The 25595-nt window shown below is 42.6% G+C and overlaps 1 protein-coding gene across 3 annotated transcripts in view; it reads left to right on the top strand.

Annotated features, from left to right (window-relative positions):
• Positions 1 to 479: 479 nt before the first annotated feature.
• The window catches only part of SYDE2 (synapse defective Rho GTPase homolog 2), a 28644-nt gene continuing 3528 nt past the window's right edge, over positions 480 to 25595 (top strand). For all 3 annotated transcript variants that reach the window (XM_051625106.1, XM_051625107.1, XM_051625108.1), the window contains exons 1-6: positions 480 to 706; positions 4736 to 5443; positions 14102 to 15201; positions 17287 to 17413; positions 21373 to 21554; positions 22440 to 22671. In XM_051625106.1, the coding sequence (XP_051481066.1) occupies positions 598 to 706; positions 4736 to 5443; positions 14102 to 15201; positions 17287 to 17413; positions 21373 to 21554; positions 22440 to 22671 (2458 nt within the window). In that variant the 5' untranslated portion in view covers positions 480 to 597. The remainder of the gene's footprint in view (positions 707 to 4735; positions 5444 to 14101; positions 15202 to 17286; positions 17414 to 21372; positions 21555 to 22439; positions 22672 to 25595) is intronic.

A 25595-nucleotide genomic window follows, 5' to 3' on the forward strand; every position in this document is an offset into this window, starting at 1 on the left:
CAGACATGGCCTGAGCCCCGAGGAGAAAAATACGTTTGCAGCCTACAGATTTGTTTCTTTGGGAAAAAAATATACTTGAAAAAGAAATTAAAAAATCAAGGGTAAAGCAGTATTTAAAGTACGCTGTGGATCTTCTGGTCTGTGGCAAGACACGCCGCGCACAGGCTGCCGGAGATGCTGCTCCGAGGCGCAGCGAGGCAGGTCCGGGTGCAGCTCGGGGTTCCGCTGGGGAGGCTGCGGCCGGGCCGGGCCGGGCGGGCCGCTCACCGGCCTGAGGCGCGGGGCCCGGGCGCCCCGGGCCGGCGCACACGGAGCCGCCGCTGCCGGGCCGGGCCGGGCGGGGCCGCGCACCGCTGGCTCGGGGAGGCGCGGCGGGCGCGCGCCCGCGGGCGGGGCGGGCGGGGGCGGCGGCGGGCATGCGCACTGCGCGCGCCCTCTCACCCCGCTCAGCTATGCCAAGTATGCGCGCGGCGGAGCCGGGCGCGCGGGGCCGCGGCGCCATGGGGCAGCGCGGGCCGGGGCCGCGCGGGGGGGGCGGCCGCCTCCCGCGGGGTGCGGGGCAGCGCCCGCTGAGGCGCGGGCAGGCAGCGCCCAGGCATGGCTGAGCCGCTCCGCAGGACGCTCTCCAAGCTGCGGGGCAGGAGGTCCCAGCGAGGAGCGGCGGCGGGCGCCGGGCACCGCCACGGCGGGGTCTGCGCCCCGCAGGGTAAGTGCCCTCGGGCGGGGCGGGCCGGGCCTCCGGCTGAGGGGCTGCGGCTGCCCGCCCGCGGCCGCCCTTCCACCTGCCGGGCGGCGGGAGCGCCGGGACGGCGGCGGGCGCCGGTTCCCTGCGGGGCGAGGGGTTGCGCCGTGCCCGCTCCTCGGCTACCGGGGCTGCTGCTTCGGGGCCCGCGGGGCTTTGCCCGGGGCCGTGCGGTTTTCATCTCCCTACCGAAGCTGCTTTCACGGGCTGAAACAGCGGTCCCGCTTCCAGACGGTGACTTTTTTTGTTCCTCTTAAAAGTGGGAGAGGAGGCTGCGCGAGTCAGTGGAATGGCGCTCTAAAAAATGAGTCCTTTTTTCACCTCTCCGAAAGACCTGACTTCTCCCTGCACATCCACGAGGTTGTTTATTGCAGCGTGTGCTTTATGTTTTAATGCCTGGGAGTAGGACGGGTGGGTCGGAGCTGCAGGCTGCCGACGTGCAAAGAGCTGTGCTGGTAAATCCTGCAGCATCGCGGCTTGGAACTTCAGCCTTTGCGGGGAAAAGGGCTCGGGGCTGGTTTATGCCTTGTGGAGTATGTTAAGCCCACCGTCCATGTTTAAGACCTGACTTTTTTTGTCATTGGCCGGTGCCAGCTTATATAAACTGTCAGTAAACAAAAACAGAGCCCTAAACCCGATAGGGTTTTCGATGGAGCTGCCAGTGTGCAGTGGAATCAAATAAGCTATTCTGTTTAGAAAAGTTTGTTTTCCAGATCTTGTGTAACCTTCACATTTCTTAGGAACAGAGATCGGGCACTTCAGTGAATCTAAAATTAGGTCTTGAATCAATCCTCAACAGTAACAACCTCACATCCGTAATTACTCTTCTCAGCTATAAAAATTCCTCGTTAAAATAAGAGGTTATTGATTTTAGACCACTTGGTTATGTCAATTGCTGCACGTTTTTTTAAACATACAAATGTTTGTTGTTCTTTAGTTTTGTTTGATGCTTGTTTTTCTAAATGGTAGAGCTGAAAGCTTACAAATCAATTTTTAGTCTTACTGTTGTTCCACTGAAGTGCAGAATTATTCTCAGTTTTACCAGGAAACTTAAATGAGGAAAAAAACGTTTAGCTGCTATTACAAGGAGATGGAGCACGAGTTGTGCTGATCCGTATATGGAGAGACTGGAAAAAGCTTTCCCCTCTTCATTACTGTCTAAAAAGCAGGGCGCAGTATCATGTTGAAATATTTTATATGCCTACATAATAGGCAGAATATAAATTTTGACCTCAGGTGAGCTGGAACGTTGAGGCTTTGGTTTCTGAGCACACGTGTTGCTACCATAGAATTTTAAATTTAAGTAGTAATTTATTGAACACTTTTCTAGATAGAGTAGAAGCTGAAATGAATACTTGACTTTTTTTTTTTTTAATTCAACACCATATTGAAGCCTTTTGGGAAGGAGCTGTTGTCTTGTTCTGTATTTGTGTGGAGGTTTAATATATATTTTTAGAATTTATGAAATATTAGAGTGCTAACTGAGAGGAGGTGGCATTCTTCTCAATGAACATTTGCTCTAGAACCAAGTTATGTGCCTGACCTCTGTATCTCTGAAAGCTCTGTATTTATTTAAAACTGGTTCGTTACTATAACAGCTAGGGATGTTGAAAACTTGCTCTGTGATACTGAACCACTGGTTGTGCAGATACTTGCATACGAAACAGTATGTTACTAAAATAAACACAGGCAAAAGGGCTTTCAGGATCAAGGCCAAGTTCGAATAAAGGGGAAGCAATGCTTGCAAATAAAGCCATCAATTGCAAAAACTGCAGCTGGAAGATTTATGTTTAAGTGTATTGTTTGGATGAGATTCAGTGAACATTTACAATCAATGGTTTCTGGCGGCACGTTGGCTAATTTGGAGGCGGAGAAGGGGTAGTTCTGAGTGTGTGTGATAGGCAGCATGTCTCTGCAGGCAGCGGGATTATTGGAGTACGCTGGAGGAGCTACTGGATTATTAATGTTTTTGCGGTAAGCTTTTGCAGATGGTTTGTTCTTGAGATACCTGGACGGATTGTTGAAAACAAGTTTGCGTTTTCTCAGCACGTTTGCTGCTGCTGGGACCAAAGGGCAGCTGGAGGCTGATGCCAGATGTGTGACTGGGTGCATGTTTAAGCACACTACAGTTCTTAGGAACCTGCTGTTTTGGGTGTTGTAGGCTGCCTTAACCAGCATGGAAGGACTTGCCTTTCTACAGTGAAGCAGGAAGCAGCAGATATTTTTGTTTGTGGTAATACAGCTCGTGAATGCTCTGTCTATTTATGTCACTGGAGCAGGGACTGCTCCTTGGGCTGTCTGTGCAGAAGTGGATGGCTTTGAGGTAGCAGTTACTGCAGGAGGATGCCTGCCCAAGAAGTTCTCCTTCCAAACTGACTTTTTGGAAATGCAGGCATAGCCCTGTGCCCACTGCAGATCAGTACCGCCTCCTTTTGGTTGGTTCCTACTTGAAATAGTAGTGAAATTGTGTATAGAGGAACCTTTACAATGGCACGCTTGCTTACATTTCCAGGCTGTGTGTGGGGGAGGGAGTATGATTGCTGCCAAATGACTGAAACTTTGCCAGAGATCTGTGTCCTCAGTCCTGCTTTCACGTTTTGCTCAGATTCTGTTAATTGTGACTGACTTAGGCTCCACTGTGGCAGAGCACTTCAGTGGAGGTGTGCACAGGCAGCAAATTGGGCACAGCTAACTTTGTTAATTCTTTGAACCTAGTTAATTGTTCAGGTCACAAACAGTGTTTATATTGCAGTTTAGCTAAACAAGGAAACCTCATTAAAAAATAAATAAGTCACCAAATGATGAATCTTCCATCAAATGAAATGGTGGTGTTTCAGATCTTGTCAAGGATCTCTTCTGTCATTAATGTACAAGCCCAAAAAGAGGGTTGAAGGGAAGGTGTTAAAGTGACAGTCTTTGTCCTGTCTGCAGCAAACATAGTTGGTTTGTTACTGGTGTGTACAATTTTTTTTGTTGAGAATAATGTTCAAGCAGTATCGAATAGCTGCTCCCGTCTGGAGTTTCCAGTTGCAGAGGGCTTCACATGGAAACGAGTTGTCTGTTCATGAGAACCCAGTTATCCCCACTGTATCTTAGAGGCTGAGCAAGCCCTGTCTGAGTTGTCCTCCTCCACAGAGGAGCACAAGATTTATCTGTTTTTAATTTGGATGCATTTGCAACTTTCCTTCCAGTCCCAGCAAAGAGGGAATGGCACTGCTGCTTGGATGTGCTCTGACAAGGGGCTCCAGTGCAACTGGCTTTTTTGATGCATAATTAAATGTTTGGCATTTGCTGTAACAAAACTGTCATTTTTGGAAGCAGTCAGTGGAATTTGATTAGGTATTGTATGAATTTGAGATATTTGAAAACTTCCCTGCGTTCCTTTTTCCTTCCTTGCTTTCCTGATAGTGTGTTTCATTTTGTTCCTCACAAATCAGGGGGTGCTTCTCTCTGAATTATAGGATGAAGCTGGTAAGGACAGTCCTGGAGGTTTGTTGATTTTTTTTTGTACAAGACACATCCACACCTTTTATTTTGTATATAAATCTATAAGTGAGTCTACATGGGGTTTTTCTAATAGCTGTTTAAGAAATATATTACACTAAAACCAGGAATTATTTATTCATTGGCATAAGAAAACTGTGGAAATACTACATAGCAACTTTCCAAACCAGTTGTACCTGCACTTAGCTGAACAAAAAGCAGCCATTTCTAAGTATGCATGACCTTTCAGCAGGGCTATCTCACTGCCATTTATCTAAATTACATGGTGTTAAAAATACAGCCAAGCAGGCCTGACTATTAATTATGTGCATGTTCTGCTTTGATGGGCTGAAGTATAATTTTATGATCGCATCAGCTTATCTTTTGTCCTTCTGGATAAGGTCTAATGCAAATGTCACAACACAGCTTATGTGTTCATCTGTTAAAAGCAAAATGATATTCTAAACATTTGCCTTTCCCTCTTTTTTCTGCCTTTCTTTCTGGGAACAGATTTAATAGAAAATGTTTACATAGCATCGAGGAGCAGGAAGGAGCCCAGGTGCCCCCAGGCCAGCGAGGTCCCTGAGCACAGGCTGCAGGGGAACAGCATCACCGTTTCCAAGAAGCGCAGCTGGCTGCAGCAGAGCACGCACCGACCTCCTCCTCCTCCTCCTCCAGAAGAAGAAAGTGCCTGTGAGGAAGCGCATGGGGCTGTTATCCTGGTACCCAAATCTCCCACCCCATTGCCTGACCCCACAGTGTCACGAGTTCCTTCCGTGTTGCCAGTGGGGCGGGACCATCCTGCAGGGATCCGCACTCCCGTTGCTGCCCTCCCAGGCCCCGCCGTGCCGAGGGGCGCTGCCGTGGACTTCGGTGAGGATAACGATGCGGATGATGAAGGAGAAATATGGTACAATCCCATCCCTGAAGATGATGAGCCTGACATGCCAAGGGTCTGCCTCTCTGCTGTGAATAACCCTGTTGCTGTGGGCTCCCCAGTGATCCGGTACAAAGCCCCCTGTGGGGGTGACTTGGGGACAGCCATGGGTCCCCATGAGGGTCCCCCACACTCCATGGAGAGTGCAGGGGATGGTCGGAAGGCTCAGCCGAGCAAAGCAAGTCAGGCTGATGCTATGCAGCATCTGCAGAGGTTTGCCTGCAAGAGTCCTGGCATGCCAACGGGAGAGGACAGTCCCGCCTTCAAGTGCCCTTCAACAGGTAAGAGGGTTCAGGAACATAGAATTGTATGTCCTCTATTTTATTTTAGAGGAATAATAAACTGTTCTTATGTCTCTCTTTTCTCTTTCCCCTCCTTTAATATATATCAGACAAATTTCTGGTGGAAATGCATGTCAGGTTGACAAAAAATGACTCAAGTTGTGTGACTGATACCTGATAAATGTAGAAGCTGCACAGTGGTTTCTCTGTTTATGGCATGTCCAGGTGTGGTTGTCCTCTGTTCTCTTTGGTTCCCACCTCGCTGAAGACAAAGGTTTTGCAAAGCAAGCTTGCTAAAGCCTGGTAGCATGAGAACACTCCTTTCTGTTAGCTGATGTCTAACCCTGGCCTTGGATTCCAGCCTCGAACCTACTTAATGTCTGCAGAAGTTTCTTTAACTTGCTGCCTGAGACTTTTTAATGAAGACTTTTTGGAAGACCATATAAACACTGTTCATCACATCACTTTCTGTAATTGCTGTCTTGTTGACTGTCTCGGGCTAATCTAATAGACTGGAGAGGAGTGGTTTTCACTTCCAGAAGCCAGCCTCTTTGTTCCTTATTATCCTTGGCTGAGTAGTTGATAGTTGCATTTTCATAATTCCGTTAGTCTCTGAATTCAACATCATATTAAAGGTTTTTCCCAGTCTATTAAAAAAAAAAAGCCCAAACAAAAATAAATCCACCCTACACGAAAGGAAGCAGAAAAAACCCAAACCTTTTTGGAAAGGTATTATTTTTCATTACTGGTGTATTTTATATTGTTTTTACCTTGACTCTGGTATCCTTAAGAGGACTGAAAAGTTAGGTTGAAGTTCAGGAGATGGGTTTTCCAGGTTCCACTCTTTGAAGAAGGTTCACTCTTTGCACTGACATTGAAGATCCTGTATTTCTGTCTGTCTCAGGAGAGAGCACCTGAAACACCAGCATGGGAGCCCAGGCATGCATTGCCCTCTGGAGGAGCTCCCCAGCTGGGTTGCCCCCATCCAAGCCTTGCCATCCTGGCAGGCTTCTGGCCCCACGTCCTTGCATGCTGGGAGCTGCTGTGCCTGGATTCCCCGTGTGGAGATTGCTTCTGGGAATGGGGCTTGTTTTTCAAAGGCACCAAAGCAACTGCTGTAAACAGCAGAAGAAAACACAGTCGGTCTTCTCTTCTGGGAGCTCACATTCAGTTCTTTTTGTCGGAATGCTGCAGATATGAGTATATTTTTAGTTGCTAAGTGTGTTAAAGTTAATGGCATTTATTTAGGAATAGCTTACTTTACAGCTGGCTTAAATACTTAGACCAATTGTATTTGCTTGCAAGATAGATGAACTATCATGTTCTTAAGTAGATTTTTTTCATTGTTGGAGCTCTAGGCACTTTGGAGAGTTTAGTAAGCATAATTACTTAGGAAAGCCATGTGTGTGTTCTGTTTCACCCCCATGTAGGTAGTTAATCTCTTGATATATGTGACATTTTATTAAAAAGATAAATCCCATTATGTAAGAAGGAGGAAGTAAAAATTGTTATTGTACTGAAGAAACTTTTTTTCTGAAAGCAAAATTGCCCATTTAAAGTGTCTCATGAAACCAGGTGAGAAATGTTATGAATTTCCCCTGATTGGTTTGTTATGCATGGAGTTAGTTAAGCTACTTTAAAGGCACCTGTCCTTTTGCATGTATTGAATGGTGATCACATTGAATAGATTAATTGATGATTAAGTGGATCCCTGCTGCTCAGTAATTGGCTTTATTATGGAGAAGAGGCTTAGTTCTTCTTTTTAATCCAGTTAAGGTATCTACAGTTATTTTCAGTCAAATTTAAAATGACGGCTCATCTATACAAGATTATTGCATGAAGGGCAACATGGCCAATTTAACTTTATTTGCGTTGGGACCTCGTTTGAATCAGATAACTGCAGTGCAATTGATGTCTGTGTTCTTGGAGAGCTGGTACATCAACCAGTAGCTCCTGGCAAATAGGCATTAATGCTTTTGGGAAAAGTTTGCTTATCTGTCTTACTGGTACGATTTTATATATTTCAATATTGCTTAGCATTAGAGTCTAAAGTTAGATTTTTGAGAAGCATAGACAGAAAACAGCAGGGCACTATAAAAGCCAACAAAATAGTTGTTAAGTTTGTAATTTGCTGCTTTCTTGTTTGGAAAGTGCTATCAGTTTTATCTTTAAAACTGTAAATGTTGCTGTCTTCTTTGGATTTCAAACTTTATAGAGAGAAAATAGTTGTGGATTTTTTCCTTTTGTTATTTTTTTGAGTTTATTAGAAGATTAAGAAAGAATATAAATGAAAGAATTCAGTTACTGGGAGTGTTTCCAAACACAGCAGCAAATAGATACTTCCTGTAAATGTTATCAATAAAATGGATCATTGTTGTAGAGGTGCTAATTTGCCCCATAGTCTTAATTTACACTGCTGTCTGGTTACTCTGCTTTATCTGGTTACTTTCTACAGTAAATGCTATTTATGTCAATAGCATCTGTCAGGTAATTCCTTAGTGAGTAATTCTAGACATGCTCGCTATTAAAAGGGAACTGATTTAAAAATAAGGCGCCCCTGTAGCAGAGCTTGGGAAAATAAGTAATGTATTTTGTTTATGACAAGTACACAAAAGGTAAGAGGATAATTTGGTTTTGAGTTAGTAATGTAGAAACCTAGTGCCAGCTTGTGCTCTTTGTTCTGTGGGAGGAGAATTTAACTGGAAAGGACCCTAGAGGCTGTTTTTAATTTGATGTCTTCTTGAACAGGCGAAATGGTTATGATTGAAAAATAGGACTATTTTTCTTAAATATTTAATTTTTAATATTGCATTTATAGTTTTTTGCGTATATAAAACGTTAAAGTAAATTTTATTTACAACTGTTTAGGATTGAACTTTTTAACTGTATGTTTTTATAGATAATGAGTATCACTTGCAAAATGTTGCAGAAAAATGCCTGTTTATTATGTTGGCTCCTGCAGTAGATTTACACCTGAGCTCTGAAGAGTGCGTTCAGAAGAATTTGTAATATTTTTGCTTTTGGGGAGGATTACTGTTGGGATTAGTGTCCACCTAATAAGCAGAATTGTCTCACGTGTGCCTGTATCTCAGAGAGATCCTGGTAGGACTTGCGCATTGTAGCTTGCCAGGATCTGAACTGTGCTTCTGCTACTGAAATGTACATGTATTAGCTGTCTGGATGGAAAATCCTAGTAGGAATAACCATAAACAGATTTATTTTCAGCGTTGTAGGAGGTGAAGGTTGATACCATATTCTCACCTCACCCTAATATAGGCCAGCTGGAGCTTGATTTAAATCATAGTTGAAATGACAGTGGTCTTTCACCACTTCGACCGTGACCATTGTCCTAGTTTTCAAATACATCTTTTGGGGCAAATACAGCCAAATAATTTGCATGTTTAGATGTTACAAGTGAGCTTTCAGCAGTATATGTAGAGTATGCTGTGCAGTAGATCCTATTTACCAATGTCCTTCCACAGTTTCAGATACTGTTTGCTTCATTATATTTTTTTTTTTCCAGATGGAAGATGCTTTGTGATTTAACTGTTTTTCAAGTGCAAGGAGCCTTGGCTTCATGAGGCAGAAAAGCATTCATGCAAAATACTTGTGTAATGTTTGAGATATCTGAAAGCTATGGTATGTGGTAGACAGGTCCCTCTGCCCTCTCTTCTCCTGCAGAGCTGAAGCCAGTTTGTCGGTGAGCTTTTGGGGAGCTTGGGCACATGCTTTTGAAGGTCGAAGACCTATTCATGCATGTGTCTTAGATCCATGGGGTGGTGAAAAAGGCAAAAGGATGGAGCAGCCCTGGAGTAGAAGCAGTTAATTTAAAATAGCTGTTGCCTTTTTGATTTTCTGTTCTGTACCAATTAACTGTCAAAGTTGCTTTTTGTGCTATGAAAGACAGTGAGGGATGGAAATCCTGGTGAGAGCAGCCCAAAGGGACAGTGCTTGGATCAGCTGCAGTGCTGCTGCTCGTGTCTCGGCGCTGCCAGCCTCTGAGCCCCGCCAGCTGGGGCTCATCTGCAGCGCGGAATCCTCACCGTTAAAATCCCGCAACAAACTCATGCTATTTTGTGGGTACTGGACTCCTTAAGTCTGGTCAGAGACCTAAAGCACGATCTAAAGCTAGTTCCTCTCTCCCTAGTGAGGTTCTGCTGGAGGGGATGCTCTGAGGATCACTGTGGTGAGGAGCAGGCAGTGCTCAGCCCTTTGCCCCTTGGGAGGTTACTCTGTAAGCACTTCCTGTTTTAATTAATGGGCTATTGAAAGCAATTCATTTTATATCTTTTGCTCCCATGTAAGTGACCCTTGGATTGGTGTGTTTGTCACAGCTTAATTAATGTCAGCAGGTATAGTGTTTGAAGAAAACTACCATTACAGAGTTATTAGGGATTTTTTTTTTTACCCTTTTAATAATTTCACCCTATGAAGCCTTGTGTGGGATCAACACCGAGGCCTCAGAGGCTGCATTGGTCAAAATAGTAATTTTAATAGTGGTAAAAAAGACTAGGTTTTTGGTTTTTTTCAGGTTAAAAGAATATATTCCATTTATTTAGATAATTAAGATGTTACAAAGAAATAATTTTGCTCTATCCCAATTTTAAAAGGTGTTTTTTAGGTTTTTGAAGGATTTTTTTCCCAGTTGCTGATGTGGATAAAGGTGATTGCTTTCCTTATATCTTAACTGAAGTTTCTTTGATTTAGTGTAGTGTAAATTCTTCTCTTAATGATATTTACAGTCCTACTCTTAAGTCTTCTATCAGGCAGGTCTGGAGCTATATGAGGATGAAAAGGTGTAATGGCCCTGTGTCTTGCATAAGTTCAGTCTCTTGACATCAATAGAGCTGGGCCATTTCTGTCACCTGAGGGTCCAGATCAGTATTTCTAGAGGCATCTAGCACAGGAAAACAGTAGCCCTTTTTCACTTGCTCATTATTTGCTACAAGAAAAATTTGGGCTTTTCTGTTTTGAATTGCCGCTTTTTTATTTTTAATACATTTTCCCAATAAATCATTGGGTTAATTTAAAAATAATAAAAGGAATGAAGAATCTAGGCAGAGGGAGACTTTGGTTTTGAATGTTATAAACCCTCAGTGTAAGCTGTATATATATATTCATTTTTTCTCTTTTTAAGCTGTAAATGCTTAAAGCTCCCATGCTAACGCCATTCTTTTAGAGAGGTGCTTTCAGTGTTAGGTGTAGTGTACTTAAGTATGTCCAGAGAATAGTAGGAAAACTTTAGTTTGGTTGGATCTCAGTATTTCCATTAGCTACGAGAGTGGCCATCTGATACTTCAATAGCTTGCTGTAGTAAGTCACTGATAGTGTTCTGACTTGTTCATTCACCAACTTGTTGTCCCAAAAACAAGTTACAAGTTTTCTGAGGAACTTCAAAATAACTTGGAGACCCTGCCTTAAGCAAGGAGGAGTGTTACACGTGGAATAGGGTAATCAAATATGCCTGTAAAATACCAGGCATTGCTAGCAGTCAGTATGACAGTGACATGTGTGCCCAGGCATACATGAACAATGTTAAGCAGGGTCACACAAGGATTTTTGCCGTCCTAAATCATTGCCTGTGTCTGGCAGGGGTTGTCTTGTAAGCAAAGTAAAAGGTGGCTTTACCAGTCAAGCGGAACACATAGCTGGTGGAAGCAGTCACTTGCCATGTGAAGTCATTTTGGCTTGGAATGTATTGTCCTTCAAAGCAATTTTTTTCTGTCTTACTCATACTTTTAAAGCTTCCCAAAAGTGTACGTATATCACAGCCCAAGTCAGAAAGGACCTCAGAAGATCATCTAATCCACCCTTTGGTGGGAAGAGGAGTCTAGAAGAGATTACTGAGATTCTTCTCCAGTTGCATCTTGAAAAGGTCCAGTGATGGGGACTCTACCATGTCCCTGGGCATGTTTTTCAATGGTAGATTGCTCTCAGTGTAAAAAATAAATTCATATAGTCAGCTGCATCACATCAAACAGACCATCCTTTTGCTGCCTTGCTAGTCATTTATGTGACAGGTGCCTCTTATGTTTAATTTCCTCCTACCATCCTTCCATAAGGGTATTTTTAAAGTTCTAACTGCTGAGATGGGATGTGTGGTTGCAGAGTGATACTGGGGACAGGGATAGTGATGAGCCTGTTAGCAGCACAGCCTTGTAACTTGGTAAAAGAACTGTGGCACAGCTTGGTTCCCCTGACACTCTTGTGAGAAACCTGTGTCAGACGGGTAGTCTGGGAAGTGAAGTGTTACTGGGCTGTGCTACAGCCCCTTCTGCAGCTTGTTCAGAGCTGTGTCATGTCACTCTTTAAAATTGCGTGCATACCTCAGCACATTGCTGGCTTCAGTGGAACAACATGTGGCTCAGTGCTGATGGGAATACCATCCTGCATAATACTCGACTGTTAAGTTTCTTCCAGCCACATACTTTATTTTAACTGTTTGGTGCTGAAGGCAGCAGAAGTTGGACACATGAAAGTCAGAGTGTTAGATTGACTCTTCAGTTTTAATGAGCTGGGGGAAATTTAATTTGCAGGCCTGCTTTTCCAAGCCTGTGCCAGAGACTTTTGACAGAAAGGGAAGATTAATGTTAGCAGGCTGAAGTATGGCACTGATTGCTTCAGAGCGCTCCAGGCCAGCCCACCAGTGGGACCGTGCTGTGATTTGCAGTACAAGGGAAGGCTTTGTCTGCTTTTATCAACCACCACATTTCTGACTAGCTGATTGCCAGAAAAGCACAGCAGGCGTGCTAGAAATAGCCCTTCCCCTGCGAGGGAAATACTTCCATGAAATGCAGGCTAAATGAGTTTTCATTTGTCACTCTGGAAAACAGATTCTGTGCCTTATTCTTCATAACTGAAAGTTTATTTTATAAAGATAATCTTTTAAGCAACTGTCAGCAAAAGTTGTTAAAGCCAAACTTTTGTTGGGAATAGAACTAGGCTTTGTATGGATTTTTTGTGGGGGAAAAACTAAACCCACAACAGATAATTTTGATCAAAGATCAGATTGCCTGATTGAACTGTTTAAGCTAAGTATAAAAAGAAAATTATAGTTAAATGATGAATATTAATTTGGATGAACAGAGGACTTGTAAAAGTCACTAGCTGTATGGTGATTTGGACTTGAAGAGATTAGTTTAGAATTAAAGCATTAAGCATTTGAGAAATCTGTGAAAGAAACCTCTGTACAGTATGATTTGCTGAGTATCTTGTGAAAACACCACTTCTTTCTTTTTATGTGCTGTAAATAGACTCTCTCTTTCCCTGGCTAGCAAGGAGGGTGTCAGATGGATATAGGTCTCTGTGAGCTGCTTGGGCTGATCTCTCCACACAGGGTGAGTGTGCTCAGGGGCTCTGTGGCACTTGAGCCTGCACAGGCAAGATCATGTGGGTCCTGTTGGGAGCTTCTAAAATTTGCAAAGCAATGAGTGAAAGGGGTGGTTATTGCTAGTGAGAACCACTGTTAGTTTCTCAAGGGATAGAAAAGTGACTCTCAGTGAAAGTACTAATGGAATTTTGTTAGTATCTGTCATTCTGGTCTCAGTTCCCCTCTTGCATGCTTCATTAACTCGTGTACATCCATTGCCTTTCCTACAGTCATTACTGCCTCATGCTGGTGAAAGTGAGAAAAGCTTGAGCTATACCTTGGTATTTGGATTTCCTTGAGTTTTGGAGCATGAGGGGAACTGCAGGTTCCCAACTGTGTGCAGTACTGGCTTATGTCTAATTGTGTTCCTTAATTAGTTGGCTTTTACTAATAAATAGGGGGAGTACTTTTTATTTTTCTTTTACCTTACTTAGCATCAGTGCCTGAAATTATGTTTTTTAAATTTTTTTTTTTTGGTACCTTGGAAAGATCGGTGCTTTCCCATGAGGATGTAACTTTGGAATAACTTTGATCCCATCATGGGATGGTTGTGCCAGGAAAGATGGAAAGCTGCTGACAGGAATGTGGCAGTGCAAGATGCAGCTTCTGAAAGGAATAAATCCTTCTGGTGTTCCTCCTCCTCCATCCTGTGGCAGAAAGGAGATGCTCTGAGAAATGGAAGAGACAGTGTGAGATGCTGCCTGCCTCTACACAGGAGGAGTTTAGGGCTCTTTAGGTTAACAGAGGAATGTGCACAAGAGCAGAGCCGTATTCTTTGCTGGCAACAGAGTGTCTTTCCTCCAGACCTACAAGGAATGGGCAATACTGATCTGTTGGCTATGTAGCTAACTGCTATGTAGGCAAGGGTGCATTTGCCATATTCCTGGGTTTTCCAATTTAAGAATGGTTTCATTGCACCTGTGCCTCACGAATGCAGCCAGGTCAACTTGTATGCAGGATACAGCCCAAATGGGTTGGACTGAATGCTGTGGGTGAGAGAGCTTGTTTGTTTAGATGTAGTTTTTTGGCCCTTTCAGCTACATAAAGCAGAACAAATCTGGCTTTTGACTATGAACTGCCAAATTTGGCTGAACGAGTCGGCAGAGCACAGCTTTGAGTGCTCATGAATCTGACTGATAAATGAATGATGATTGTCTGAATTAATTGTGTTTATCAAGTTTCAACAAATCAACATGTTTTCCCCAAGTTCAAGATTTGCTTTTTCATTGCTGCTGTCTGCAGTTACTGAGGAGTTTGAGAATTATTATTTCTTCTTTTTTCTTCTAAAGGGTCTGGAGCCGTACTTGCACACAAGGCTGATGTACCCTCAACAGAGGTTTCTCCTCCAAGTCCCAGTCCTCTGAAAAAAAGTGGATCCATCAACTGGCCTTTTCCTGATAGAATTAAATCTCCCAGGACTGTGAGGAAGCTTTCCATGAAAATGAAAAAGCTGCCAGAGCTAAGCAGGAAACTGAGTGTCAAGGGAACTTCAAGCCATACTAGTTCAGATAACCCTCCTTCCCTGCTGAAAGGTAACTGCCGGGATACAAGCCATACAGTGTCTTTACCATCTTCTGGAAACTCAGCCATCACTGCCAGCAGGAATGTGATAAGTCGTTACCATCTCGACAGCAGCGTGTCGTCACAGCACACCTACAAAAAGAAAAGCTCGAGGAGCTCCAAATCCTTCAACAAAGGTGGTTACCTCAGTGATGGTGACTCTCCTGAACTTATAACAAAATCAGGTAAACATGGGCATGAAATCAAGTGTGGGAAAGGAAAGGAGAGCCTTCCAAGTAACAGTGGTAAAACTGAAATAGATATTGATGCATTCAGACACTATAACTTTTCTGATCAACCCAAGTGCTCTCAGTATATCTCTGGACTCATGAGCATTCACTTTTATGGTGCTGAAGACTTAAAACCACCAAGAGTAGACTCGAAAGATGTCTTTTGTGCAATACAGGTTGACTCAGTAAACAAAGCAAGAACAGCCCTGCTTACATGTAGGACAACATTTCTAGATATGGACCACACATTCAACATAGAAATTGAAAACGCTCAGCACTTAAAGCTGGTGGTGTTCAGCTGGGAACCCACCCCGCGGAAAAATCGGGTGTGTTGTCATGGAACTGTGGCTCTTCCCACACTCTTCCGAGTGACAAAGACGCATCAGCTGGCTGTCAAACTGGAACCAAGGGGTCTTATTTATGTCAAGCTGTCACTCATGGAGCAGTGGGAGAACTCTCTTGATGGTCTCCATGCAGATCGGGAGCCTGTGATGTTCGGGGTAGAGGCTCAAAAAGTTGTAGAGAAGGAAAATGCGGGCTTGATGGTGCCACTTCTGATGCAGAAATGCATTCTGGAGATTGAAAAGAGAGGCTGTCAGGTGCTGTGCATATTTTAATCTGTTTTGTTAGTATTTCCATGCTGGGGTAGTTGTTGTTGCAGAGCATAAGCAGTGGGGGTGGAAAAGGGGAAATAAAAAACACCTTTACATGTCTCTTTTTTTGCTTTGCTGCTGCTCTTTGGTGAACATTGTAATGTGGGAATAATAACAGGCCTGTGTGAAATCAATGCTTCCAACCTGACCTTTGTGAAGGAGATCTGTGCTTGCTCATGGTTGTGCTTTAGTACTAGGGATAGTGAAAGGAACCTGCAGCCCCAGCACAGAGTCACCCTCAAAAAGTAGAGCTGAGATGAGAACTTGAAAATGTCTGATTTCTGAGACACAGGTCACTCTCTAAGGACTGCAAAAATAAGTGTGTAATGTTCCCTCCTACCCAGAAGTGAGGCACTGTGTGCAGAGACATGAAGTGATGAGGACAGATCTTTTGACAAAACTTTACTCATGTCTGTGCAGTCTCGAGTCAACGGTTCTGACTTGTCTCTGTCATCACTTTGTGCACAGCATTAAGGTGAGGAGGAGACACTGAGGGGCTGAATTGTTTCCCCACGCCACCTCCTTGCCTTTCTTGAGGTTGTGCTCAAAACAGGGACAGGTGTTGAAGGCTGTAAAGCAGCTGTCTCCTCTTCCTCCTAGTGCAGTTTATTGGTTGATGTAACCTAATGGACACAAAATATGTATGACAAATGAGTTAAGGAAACAAATTCCCAGTTACAGATGCTAGACAAGAAGTCTGTTAGGAAGGAAGATGCACAGTCCCAAGGTCAGGTGTTCCCCTTGGCAATTAATTTGAAACTGGTGGGAGGACTCTCGCATGCTGTTACATAGCCTGTGTCAGCCCTTGGTTTCTTTTACACCTGTTCTTGCTCAGGTGAAATTGAGACAACACCTACCACTGTTACCATTTTAAATTGCTGATGGGTTGGATATAGTTCCAGGTGTTAAGAGATTAACTCTGCTATTTATAACCTAGGTCATAAAATACAGACAAAAATGGTATTGTGTAATTACTTTGCTGGAAGTTACTGATAACAACTGTGTGATTCTCATTTTGGATGCCTCTCCTAACGTTAGGCAAATCAGAAAAAAAGTTTTGTTCTTTCCAATCCATGTGTCCCATGGTTACAGCATTTTTGGGGGCTTATTAGCACCTAGTCATGCAAATGATACTGAGTAATGAAGGCAACACTGGCAATGAAGTGATTGAGATCTGAATTGTCTGAATGTACCTGGTGCTTTTGAGCATGAAATCTAATTTGTGCATTTGCAAAGGAAAAACCAAAAATACAAAATATACTTTTAACTTCTTGTTTTAGCCATGTGTTTGTCTGACATGGGTATACCTGCCTATAAAGTTTATTTTTAAAAAAGTAAAATTAATATATTTAAGATTTAGTTCCTTCATATCATAGGAATGCTTTGTATAAATTGTGTTGATAAAAATGAAAAGTAAAAAATGATAAAATGCAAAATTTGAGTATATGAAAGCACATGATTAAATCAGAAGTTCAGTACAGGAGTATTGTGAATTTCATTTCAGTCACCTTGAGGAAGACAAATAACTCCTGCTTTGCTTGAGACTTCTTATGATTTGAAACACTTGGAAGTCAGCATCTTGTCATATTTAAAACAGCATCTTACAGATGTAGTGATGGAGTATTCATAGTTCTCTTGAAACCTTGGTTACTGGTAGCAAATATAAATTTTGTTCAGTGTCTAGCTTATTCTATATTTCTTTGCTTCCTAAGTTTGCACGAAAACAAAGCACTGAATTATTCCCATTTAAAACTCATGTTCTGTCACTAAAATGCTGCTCAGCATGTTCACTGTTACGGAAAACATTAGTGTTATTCACTGACTGCTTAATAGGCCCAACTGTGTTTCTTCTGTAATGCTTGATACCATCAAATATCATTTGATATTAACAGTTTGCACTGCTTGAGTTTCCTTAATACACATTTCTCAAACAGTTCTTTTTTTTTGTCTCTGGAAGAGGCAAAACACGATGTCAACCATTAGACCCTGTGTGGGAAGATAAGTGACGTGTGGCCGATGTGCTTGTTCCAGGTGGTAGGGCTGTATCGGCTGTGTGGCTCAGCTGCGGTTAAGAAAGAGCTTCGAGAAGCGTTTGAGAGGGACAGCAAGGCGGTTACTCTCTGTGAAAGCCAGTACCCAGACGTTAACGTCATCACAGGTAATAAATAATACGCTTACTTGCTCTTCTTTCAGTGTAGAATTGTGCCCTGTTTGTAAGGTACCTTCTGAAAGGTGGAGCTGCTCTCTGAGCTGGTTGTCGTTTAGCAAGTCGTTAACTGCTGCTTTGCATTGGTGAAGGGGTGTGTGGATGTGAAGCAGCGGGGATTTGGGGGGAAGAGGGTGTGGACAGAGCCACTTTCAGCAACTGTGGTACCAGTGGCTGGGGGAAGTACAAGTCTGAAGGGAAATGAGGTCCCTGCAGCAAGTTAAACTTCTGTTGGTTTGGGTTGGAGCAGATCCTGAAAAACTCGGCTGCGACCAAACAGATCCTCTGTGCTGGTTGCTCCACAACATGTGATCCCAAGGCCATCACAGATCAACCTGTTTTCCTCTCTTTTATGTTGGAGATTACAGCATTTTCGGAAACAGATTTTCCAGCACCTTGTGCAGACTAGTTAGAGCTGCAGGAAAATGTCTTCATTTAGTGATCTGCTTCTTTTAGAACATAATTAAATAGCATCTTACTCTTGCTCACTCTAGAGGCCCTTTACTTGCTGTTTGGCAGCAAGCTCCTGGCAGAGGTGAGGTCTGGGAGTAGGTCTTGGGAAGCCTGGCTGCATCTGCATCAGCTTTTTATATGGGTGCTTACACAGGAGTTAATTGCACAGCTGAAGCAAGTTGTTCAGGTTTTTTGTTTGCTTAAAAGTGAAACAGTTTTTTAACTATTGATACTTGTTATGTAAACGAAAGTTGATCTAATTTCAGGCATCACTGGGTAAGCCAATTGCTCCAGGAAATTAGGCAGTGGCATTAATTTCCTACGTAACCAGGGATGGAGAATGCAGCAACAGTAGTCAGGGTATAAGTTTTCTGTGCCAGAGCCTTCTTTGTAGCATCCAACATGCAGCTAAACAAGACAGTTTTGTCCTGTGGTGGTTTATTTAATTTCAGTGTATTGAGAGTGCATTTTGTTCATTACACTTGATAATTATACAAAATCATATCAGAAGATACTACTTGGTAACATTTACTGGGTTAAATAAACCTTTTGGTTCAAATGTCCAGCTATTCTGTTTACTTTACTTGCCTTAGCTGATTTCACTGTTGGGTTTGGTGTTGCTCACAGGGATCAGTGTTCTCAGTAGCAGAAAATTGTGTTTATGTTACACTCTGATGGGATGCACCCTTTATAAAGAAGTGTACAGTAAAAATAAATAGCATAAAGTGTCTTTTAAACTGGATAGTAGTCTTCTCTTTACAAATAAATTTACGAGAAAAAATTGTGATAATTTCTAAGACCAGTTGTTCTATGAAATTATCAAAGTCCTATTCTCTTCCCAATTTTGTAAGTCAACTGAAAAGGGAGGGAAAAAAACCCTCTTCTGCTTTCTGCTTTCTGCCAAACAGCAAAATCTGTCTGATACTCACTTTTAAGCAGACAAATGGCAAACTGCTATCTGGTTAATATAATCTTTTGGCTAATGGAAACCTTTTAATTTATTTTAAATTTTGGAATAATAGAAAAGGCATTGCACTCCTGTGCTGCAAGTAATCGCTGCAGTAAAACAGTATTTGCAGAAACAGTTCAAGAGTATTGTGGGGAAGGCTATAGTAGCTTGATTCTTATCCATATACAAAAGATCCTGTAACATTTCATAAGCATTTTGATTTTCCTGAGTACATTGTGCACTCAGAACCACCCAGAACTGACTGAAACCTAAGCTTAAAGTGCAGGACAACTCTGTGCTGATGCAAAGTCCTGGAGGGGCAGTGTCAAGGTCTGACTGATCTTTCCATCACGAGCTTATGATGCAGTGGATAAATAGGAAAGTATACTTCAGTTTTTCAATATACATTGCTCCAAGCCTTATTGATGATAGTGAACTTTTGGTGACCATGCAGGTCCTGCTGGACTCATGGTCCTTTTTTGGTTTGTGCTGCCGAAGGCTAATTTTTTAGATCCAGAATTTGTATTGTGAGTGTGACAAGACTACAGCCTTGGTGTCTGTCTTACAGAAAAACTACTGGGTATGCTTTTGTATATGTTACATTGTAAGATTTTACTTACATGCTGCTTAAAGGGTAAAATTGGTTTTAAGAAATTGCATTAAAAAAATAATAATTCCCCTGGTTCCCTGCAGCTCTGCTGTTTGCCTGTAATGCCTGTGTTAGTGCTGCTTTGGAAGGGCTGAGCACAGAGCTTCTGTGGGAGAGTGGGGAGTGAAGGGATCTTTTCACCCATTGCTGCTGCTGACTGAAATGCATCCCACTCTTTTAATTGTTGTGAACAGTCCTGGCTGGACTGAAAGAGGAACTTGTAAATTTTGCTGACAGACCTGAGGTACCCACCGTGCTTAGTACGAGGAATAAAAGAGCTACAAGATCTCTCTCACCTATGCTTAGGGTGTTGAGTTGAGAAGGAATGTTTCCTCTGATGTGTTACTGCTGTATTTGCAGTGCTGAGGCTGGTGCACATGATTCATACTTTTATAAGCCAAAACATGTGTTCCATAAAATATGAATCCTCAGCATAAATCTTGGCTGATTTGGAGAGATGTGCGGCCTTCTGTCCTTTTTGAAATTTGAGCAGTGCTGCTTTTCAAAAAGATTAAAAAGATATTTCTTTTTGACAACTCTCCAAAGACTAAAGAATGAATGTTTAATGATTAAATCTTGACTGAGAAATGCTTTTGGGATTGGCACAGGTTTACACACAACTGAGTGTGCTCATGGCTCAAACTGAAGTGTGCAGTCAGTTTTTGGAGCTGACTGGCAGTCATGTTGTTGCCTCGTGTCTGTTTGCATCCACGTGAATTCATATCTCTGCATAAAGCGTGCAATACTGTTAACAGCTCAGTGGGTCAGAAAAATGAGGAATTAATGAAGTGCATGGCAGTTTCTGCTCGCTGTCTAAATGTGTTGTGTGTGGTTGTGTCAAGGGACATGTGCTAGTGGGCTGGCAGCAGTGAGAAGTGTAGATTTGTGGAAAAAAAATAGCGGCCTCTTACAGAGCTAATTTAGCTGAGTGAATAGCAAAGGGATTTGGAAAGGTCAGAGAGCATTAGTGACTCCCAAACTATCCTGTTATTCGAGGCTAAACCAGAGAAAGTCCTTTGGCAGGTGGAGGTCCTATGGCTGCGAATGCCTACTAAATGATTATTAATAGAAGATTGTGAGTGTTTTGATAGCATAAGCTGATTTGACGACAACATACCATTTCCTGCGGTAAGCTGATTCTAATTTCAGCCTCTCTCTCCAGATAAAAGCACAGCTGAAACAAAGATCGTGATAAAAGTCAGCATCTCTTGCTAGTGTCCTGCTTATGGAAAAGGAAAATATCCCAAACCATGTAATACAGAACCAGTCTCTCCCACATTTGTCTCCCAAGTACTTTATTCGGTTAATCCGTGTATGGAACATGGTCCTCTAAGATGAAGGAAAGAATTAAAATTTGGTGAGGAGGGAAGAATATGTAAGTTATTAAACAAAAACTAGCCACTTAAGTGGAGCAATAACAAAAGCGGTATATTGTTTTTAAAGTAAACGGTTGAAAAAACCAAACTACTAGAAACAGGAAAAATATGTGGATGGTTGTTTGCATTTTTTTATACTGTGGAAGGTTCCCTTTTTAAGCACAAGGCAGGCTGTTGGATGCTGTGTGGTGGCCTGCAGACAGGTTTTGTCTGGCTGCCTTGTCTGGCACAGAGATGGTCTGGCAGCTCCTCTGGCCTTGCAGGGACATTGCATAAATACCTCCTGCATCTTAGCTGACTCTGTGCCCTCATTCCCTTTTGCTGTCATCCTCCGATCCCTCATTCTATAGTGTGAGGTTTGTCACTGGCACAAAGGATTTTCTCATGGGATGGATGAAGCTGATATTCCTTAGTGCTCCCAAAAATCACTGGAAAGTGAATCTGTAGCTTGCTAAAGGCAACTATTTTTGTGTCTCTTGTGAAGGTGTCCTAAAAGACTATCTGCGAGAGCTACCCTCTCCCCTGATAACCAAGCAGCTCTATGAAGCAGTTTTGGATGCCATGGTGAAAAATCCCTTGAAAATTACAGCAAGTGGTTGTGAGAATGACCCGAGTGACTCTGAGCACACAGCAGCCCTCCTGGATTGCCTGCCAGAAGTTGAGAAGGTGAGCAGTGTTCTCAGGTCCAGGTAAATCGTGTATTTCAGAAAATAAAGGAATGTTTTCACACTGGATATTAGTTGTGTCAAAATGTGTACACCTGTTCCTGACTTCATGGTCCACTTGGATTTTTGATGCTGAATGTCTTTGAAAAAACTTCCATGCTGTCATTAATTGGAGGGTGTGTACTGTTGGATTTATTCCAGTTTGTGGGGGTTTTTTTGCCTCTATAAAACTGAATGAAAAGCTATGATCACTACTTTCACATTGTTAGTTTGATGATGATTCCCGTGTGGTGTCCTGCTCCATTTCTGTGCAGCTCTCTGAACTGTATGTCATAATTACGTGGGCGAATGCATTCCTTTTTCCTAAGGATGTGCAACAAAGCCTTTGCTTCTCATAATATGCAGTGTAATAGTGCTGTACACCATTACCTGCCAAATTCACCTCTGTAGAAAGACAAAGCCCATTTCGAGGGGAGGGGGGAGAGAGTGAGCAAGGGACCTGCACAGTACCTGGAAGTTACCTGGAAGTTTATTTTGATGTTGAGGTCATATTGAGGGTTTCTTTATTTTCCAATGTACACGGATCATCTGTACTGCTTCTCTCCCCTCCCTGATGTCCTTGTTCTACTGTGAGAAAACTCATCCATATAAAACTAAGATCAGGTAAGAAAAAAGCTGAGTTTTACCAGAAAGTCAGTATTAACTAGTCTGTGTGGTAGTCTAATACAGCTTTTCTAATTGAATGTTTAGGTGTTCCATTGATGGGTGTTTGTAGAAAAACCATAGCTATCAGGCCTGATCTTACCCCTCTAGAGCAGTGACATTAGGATGTCAACACCACCTTCATCTAGCGTTTAGTTTCCTGAGCAGTATTTTGTTCTTTTAGGCTACTCTGAAAATGCTGTTGGATCACCTGAAACTGGTGGCTTCCTACCACGAAGTAAATAAGATGACGTGCCAGAATTTAGCTGTATGTTTTGGGCCTGTGTTGCTGAGTCAGAGACAGGAGACTGCCAACCATAACAACAGAGTTTTCACAGACTCGGAAGAGCTTGCTAGTGCCCTGGACTTCAAAAAACACATAGAGGTTCTTCACTATTTACTCCAACTGTGGCCAGGTACTGTTTCACTAATCTGATCAAGGGAAAATGTCAAACCATTGCTGTATGTTTTTACTGTGTGACAGTGTACGTTAATTCACAGGATGACTGAGCAGCGTTGAAATTCTTAAAACATGAGGTACCGTGGCATCACCTATTCATCTAAAGAAATTATGCCAGTTTTATAATCTACTCTTTGTATTTGGTCACTTTGTTTAATGGGAAGTTTGTTGTTCTAGTTGCTTTCTTATCAGATGGCAGAGTTTGAGTATAATCTAAGTAGTATTAAGGCATGCTTTATGTGAGTAAAGACACTAGAAAAAGCAAACCCAGCAACAGGAAGGTTTTCCACATTCCACACCCTGAATTAAGGGGTTGGCAATGATTTTTGGACTTATTTTTCTGTTTGTTTTTCTTCTGCTTTCCTGCTTTGACCATTCAGGATTATCTGTGTATGGAGTTCATTAGTTTGGTTTCTGAGATACCTAAAGGGTTACTTTGTTTCTGCCCTTGGAATCTGGCAGAATTGGAAAAATCCTTACAGTAAGAGCAACTTCTAGTTGCTTTTGCAGAGGTTTACAGAAGGAGAAGTGTTTTTAAACAAAACACAATAAAAAACCAAAACACCTTAAGTACCTTTTTAGCTCCCACTTCCAAACTTAAGTGGTCGTATGCTTTTGGACAATGTGGGGTAAATACTCAATAAGAAGGGAGGTGAAATTCTAATCTTCCTAATAAACTACCAAAGTAGAAGTGAAGGTAACTGTTTCTGCTAAGATCTGCCTTTCAAATGGGAAATGATTGCACAGTATTTGCATTTCTCCTGATATCCAGAGAGGTATAAGCCAGTGAAAATAGTCAGGGTGACATCTGGAGCCCTGGGTTTCAGCCCATGGTGAATTCCTGCCCATTGCTGCTGCTGCACTGCAGCCTTCTCCTGCACAAGCACTGCCTGAGCAGACAAAGGTATTACAGCTTTCCAGGTAAACAGGGAGAGTGTGAGGGTAATACTGTGAAGCAACTTAATGCTGGGTCTGATGGGTTTGGTTTTGTTTTCAGATAGTCTTTGGCCAAGGAGTTGCTGAAAGCTACCTAGCTGTGCAGTGGATGATCCTTTGTGCTGTTCTGTTTTCCTTTTCCACAGTGGTCTGGCTAATGGTGTAGAGAACTGATCTGTTTGGTAACCTGAATAATTTAATATCTACTTCATAAATTTGAGCAGTGTAAGCCCTTCAGTCCTCCAGCCTAGGAGAAGATTCAGCTCATTTAAACAGCTTCTTAATTGTCTCCTTCTAGAAAACAATCATTGCTGCCCTAATTGGGGTCACCTGGAAAATGTGCGGGGTCACAAAGGACCTGACTTGGCAACATTAAAATACAGATGCTGAGGCTGTATTTGATCTGGCCAGGTGGACTCTGCTGCCTGTCTTCAGGATACAAAATACTCCCCAATTTATTTAAAGAGAGTTTTGGAAAAAGCTTTTTTTTTTTTTTTCCTGTCATCTTCCTCCGTTGCAAACATTATAAAGAGAAATTGCCATTCCAAGATAAGCTATTCTTGAAGCATTTTATTCTGGAGGGCCCAGTAAGGGCTCCTGATATGTAAAGATGGTTTGGCAAAGACCTGTATCTGGCAGACTATAAATAATTAGAAAAAAACCCACATGGATTTGTTGCCTTTTCCCACCTATGAGGTACAAATGGAAGTGCTCTAGCAGGTGAAGTGCAGGATAGGCACATGAATGTGTAATCTTTGCCTTAGTAGATCATAATCAAACTATGTAAGAGGTTTGATCTTGCTGTTAATTAAGAGTTTTTTATTATTACAAAATGTATAGCAATCTACACTATCATTATTACACAGTTAATCTTTACACAGTCTCTGCTCTACATAGCCAGGAATACTTTATTTAAATTTGTAAGGTGTTTTTGGGAGGGAGGGAGGTCTGTTTTGTTTCATTTTTAATTTTAATTATAAGAAAACTTTTGGGGAAGGCTTAATCCTTTCTTGGGTAAAACTGTGAAGTACCAGGACAAGTGAACCAAATGCAAAAGAAGAAAGCTGGCTGTAAGTTCACTTGACCTGCACAGCATAATTGCCAGATTTGTGAATAGCCCACAAGGTCTTTCAAGTACTGGGATGTTTCTTGTGGTGGATCAGATACTGATTAGTAAAAGGAATATTCTGGGCGAGACGGTGGTTTCAGCTGTTGGTAGCTATTTCATTCCTTTTACTTTAGTTTCCACCTAGGGAGTGTGGCTGAGCTCCTTCCTACTGCCACAAGCCTTGTTGGTGAGAGTGGCTGCCAAGTGGGCTGCAGTGGTCAGTGAGCACCTGCGCCTGTCTTCAGCACTTAGCAGTGGGCGAAGAAAGAGTTTGGGAGAAAAATCAATGCAGACAACTAATGTACTGGAGGGAAAAAAAGCCAACAAATAAAGTAGTCTCAGTTGTGTTGTCTTGCTTCCCCCCCTCCAAAAGTCTGATTTGTAATAGTTTGCTTGCATTGGACGTTTCTAGCTGCCCTGCTCTGATGTTCAGCTGAGCAGGTGAGTTGCTTTCCAGCAGCTCAGGCACAGGTGCTGCACGGATGTCTCTGGCTGGGCAGTGTAAGGATCTGCTTGTGGACAATGTCAATGGCAGTGCTTTTTACATTTTTTTCCATACTCTGCTGACCTGGTAGTGGCTGTGCCCTGGAGTCATCTCCTGTGAGAGCTGACTCTGCGGCTGTAACAAGCACACACTGACCACGCTCTGTGTCAGCACTGCTTGGCTTGCCTTTTTTCACCTTCAGGGAAAGCTGAACACAATCCCTTGGCTTGCAAAAACTGAGCAGGATGATGTGCTGAAAGGGAAGTAAGACACAAATGCAGGGACGTGAGCAAATGAACACAGTACAGTGTAAATGGCACAGCTGGACCTGACGGAAGGGTCACGGTCTGGT

The sequence above is a fragment of the Apus apus genome, chromosome 7 (genome assembly GCF_020740795.1).
Source record: "Apus apus isolate bApuApu2 chromosome 7, bApuApu2.pri.cur, whole genome shotgun sequence".
Lineage (NCBI taxonomy): Eukaryota > Metazoa > Chordata > Aves > Apodiformes > Apodidae > Apus > Apus apus.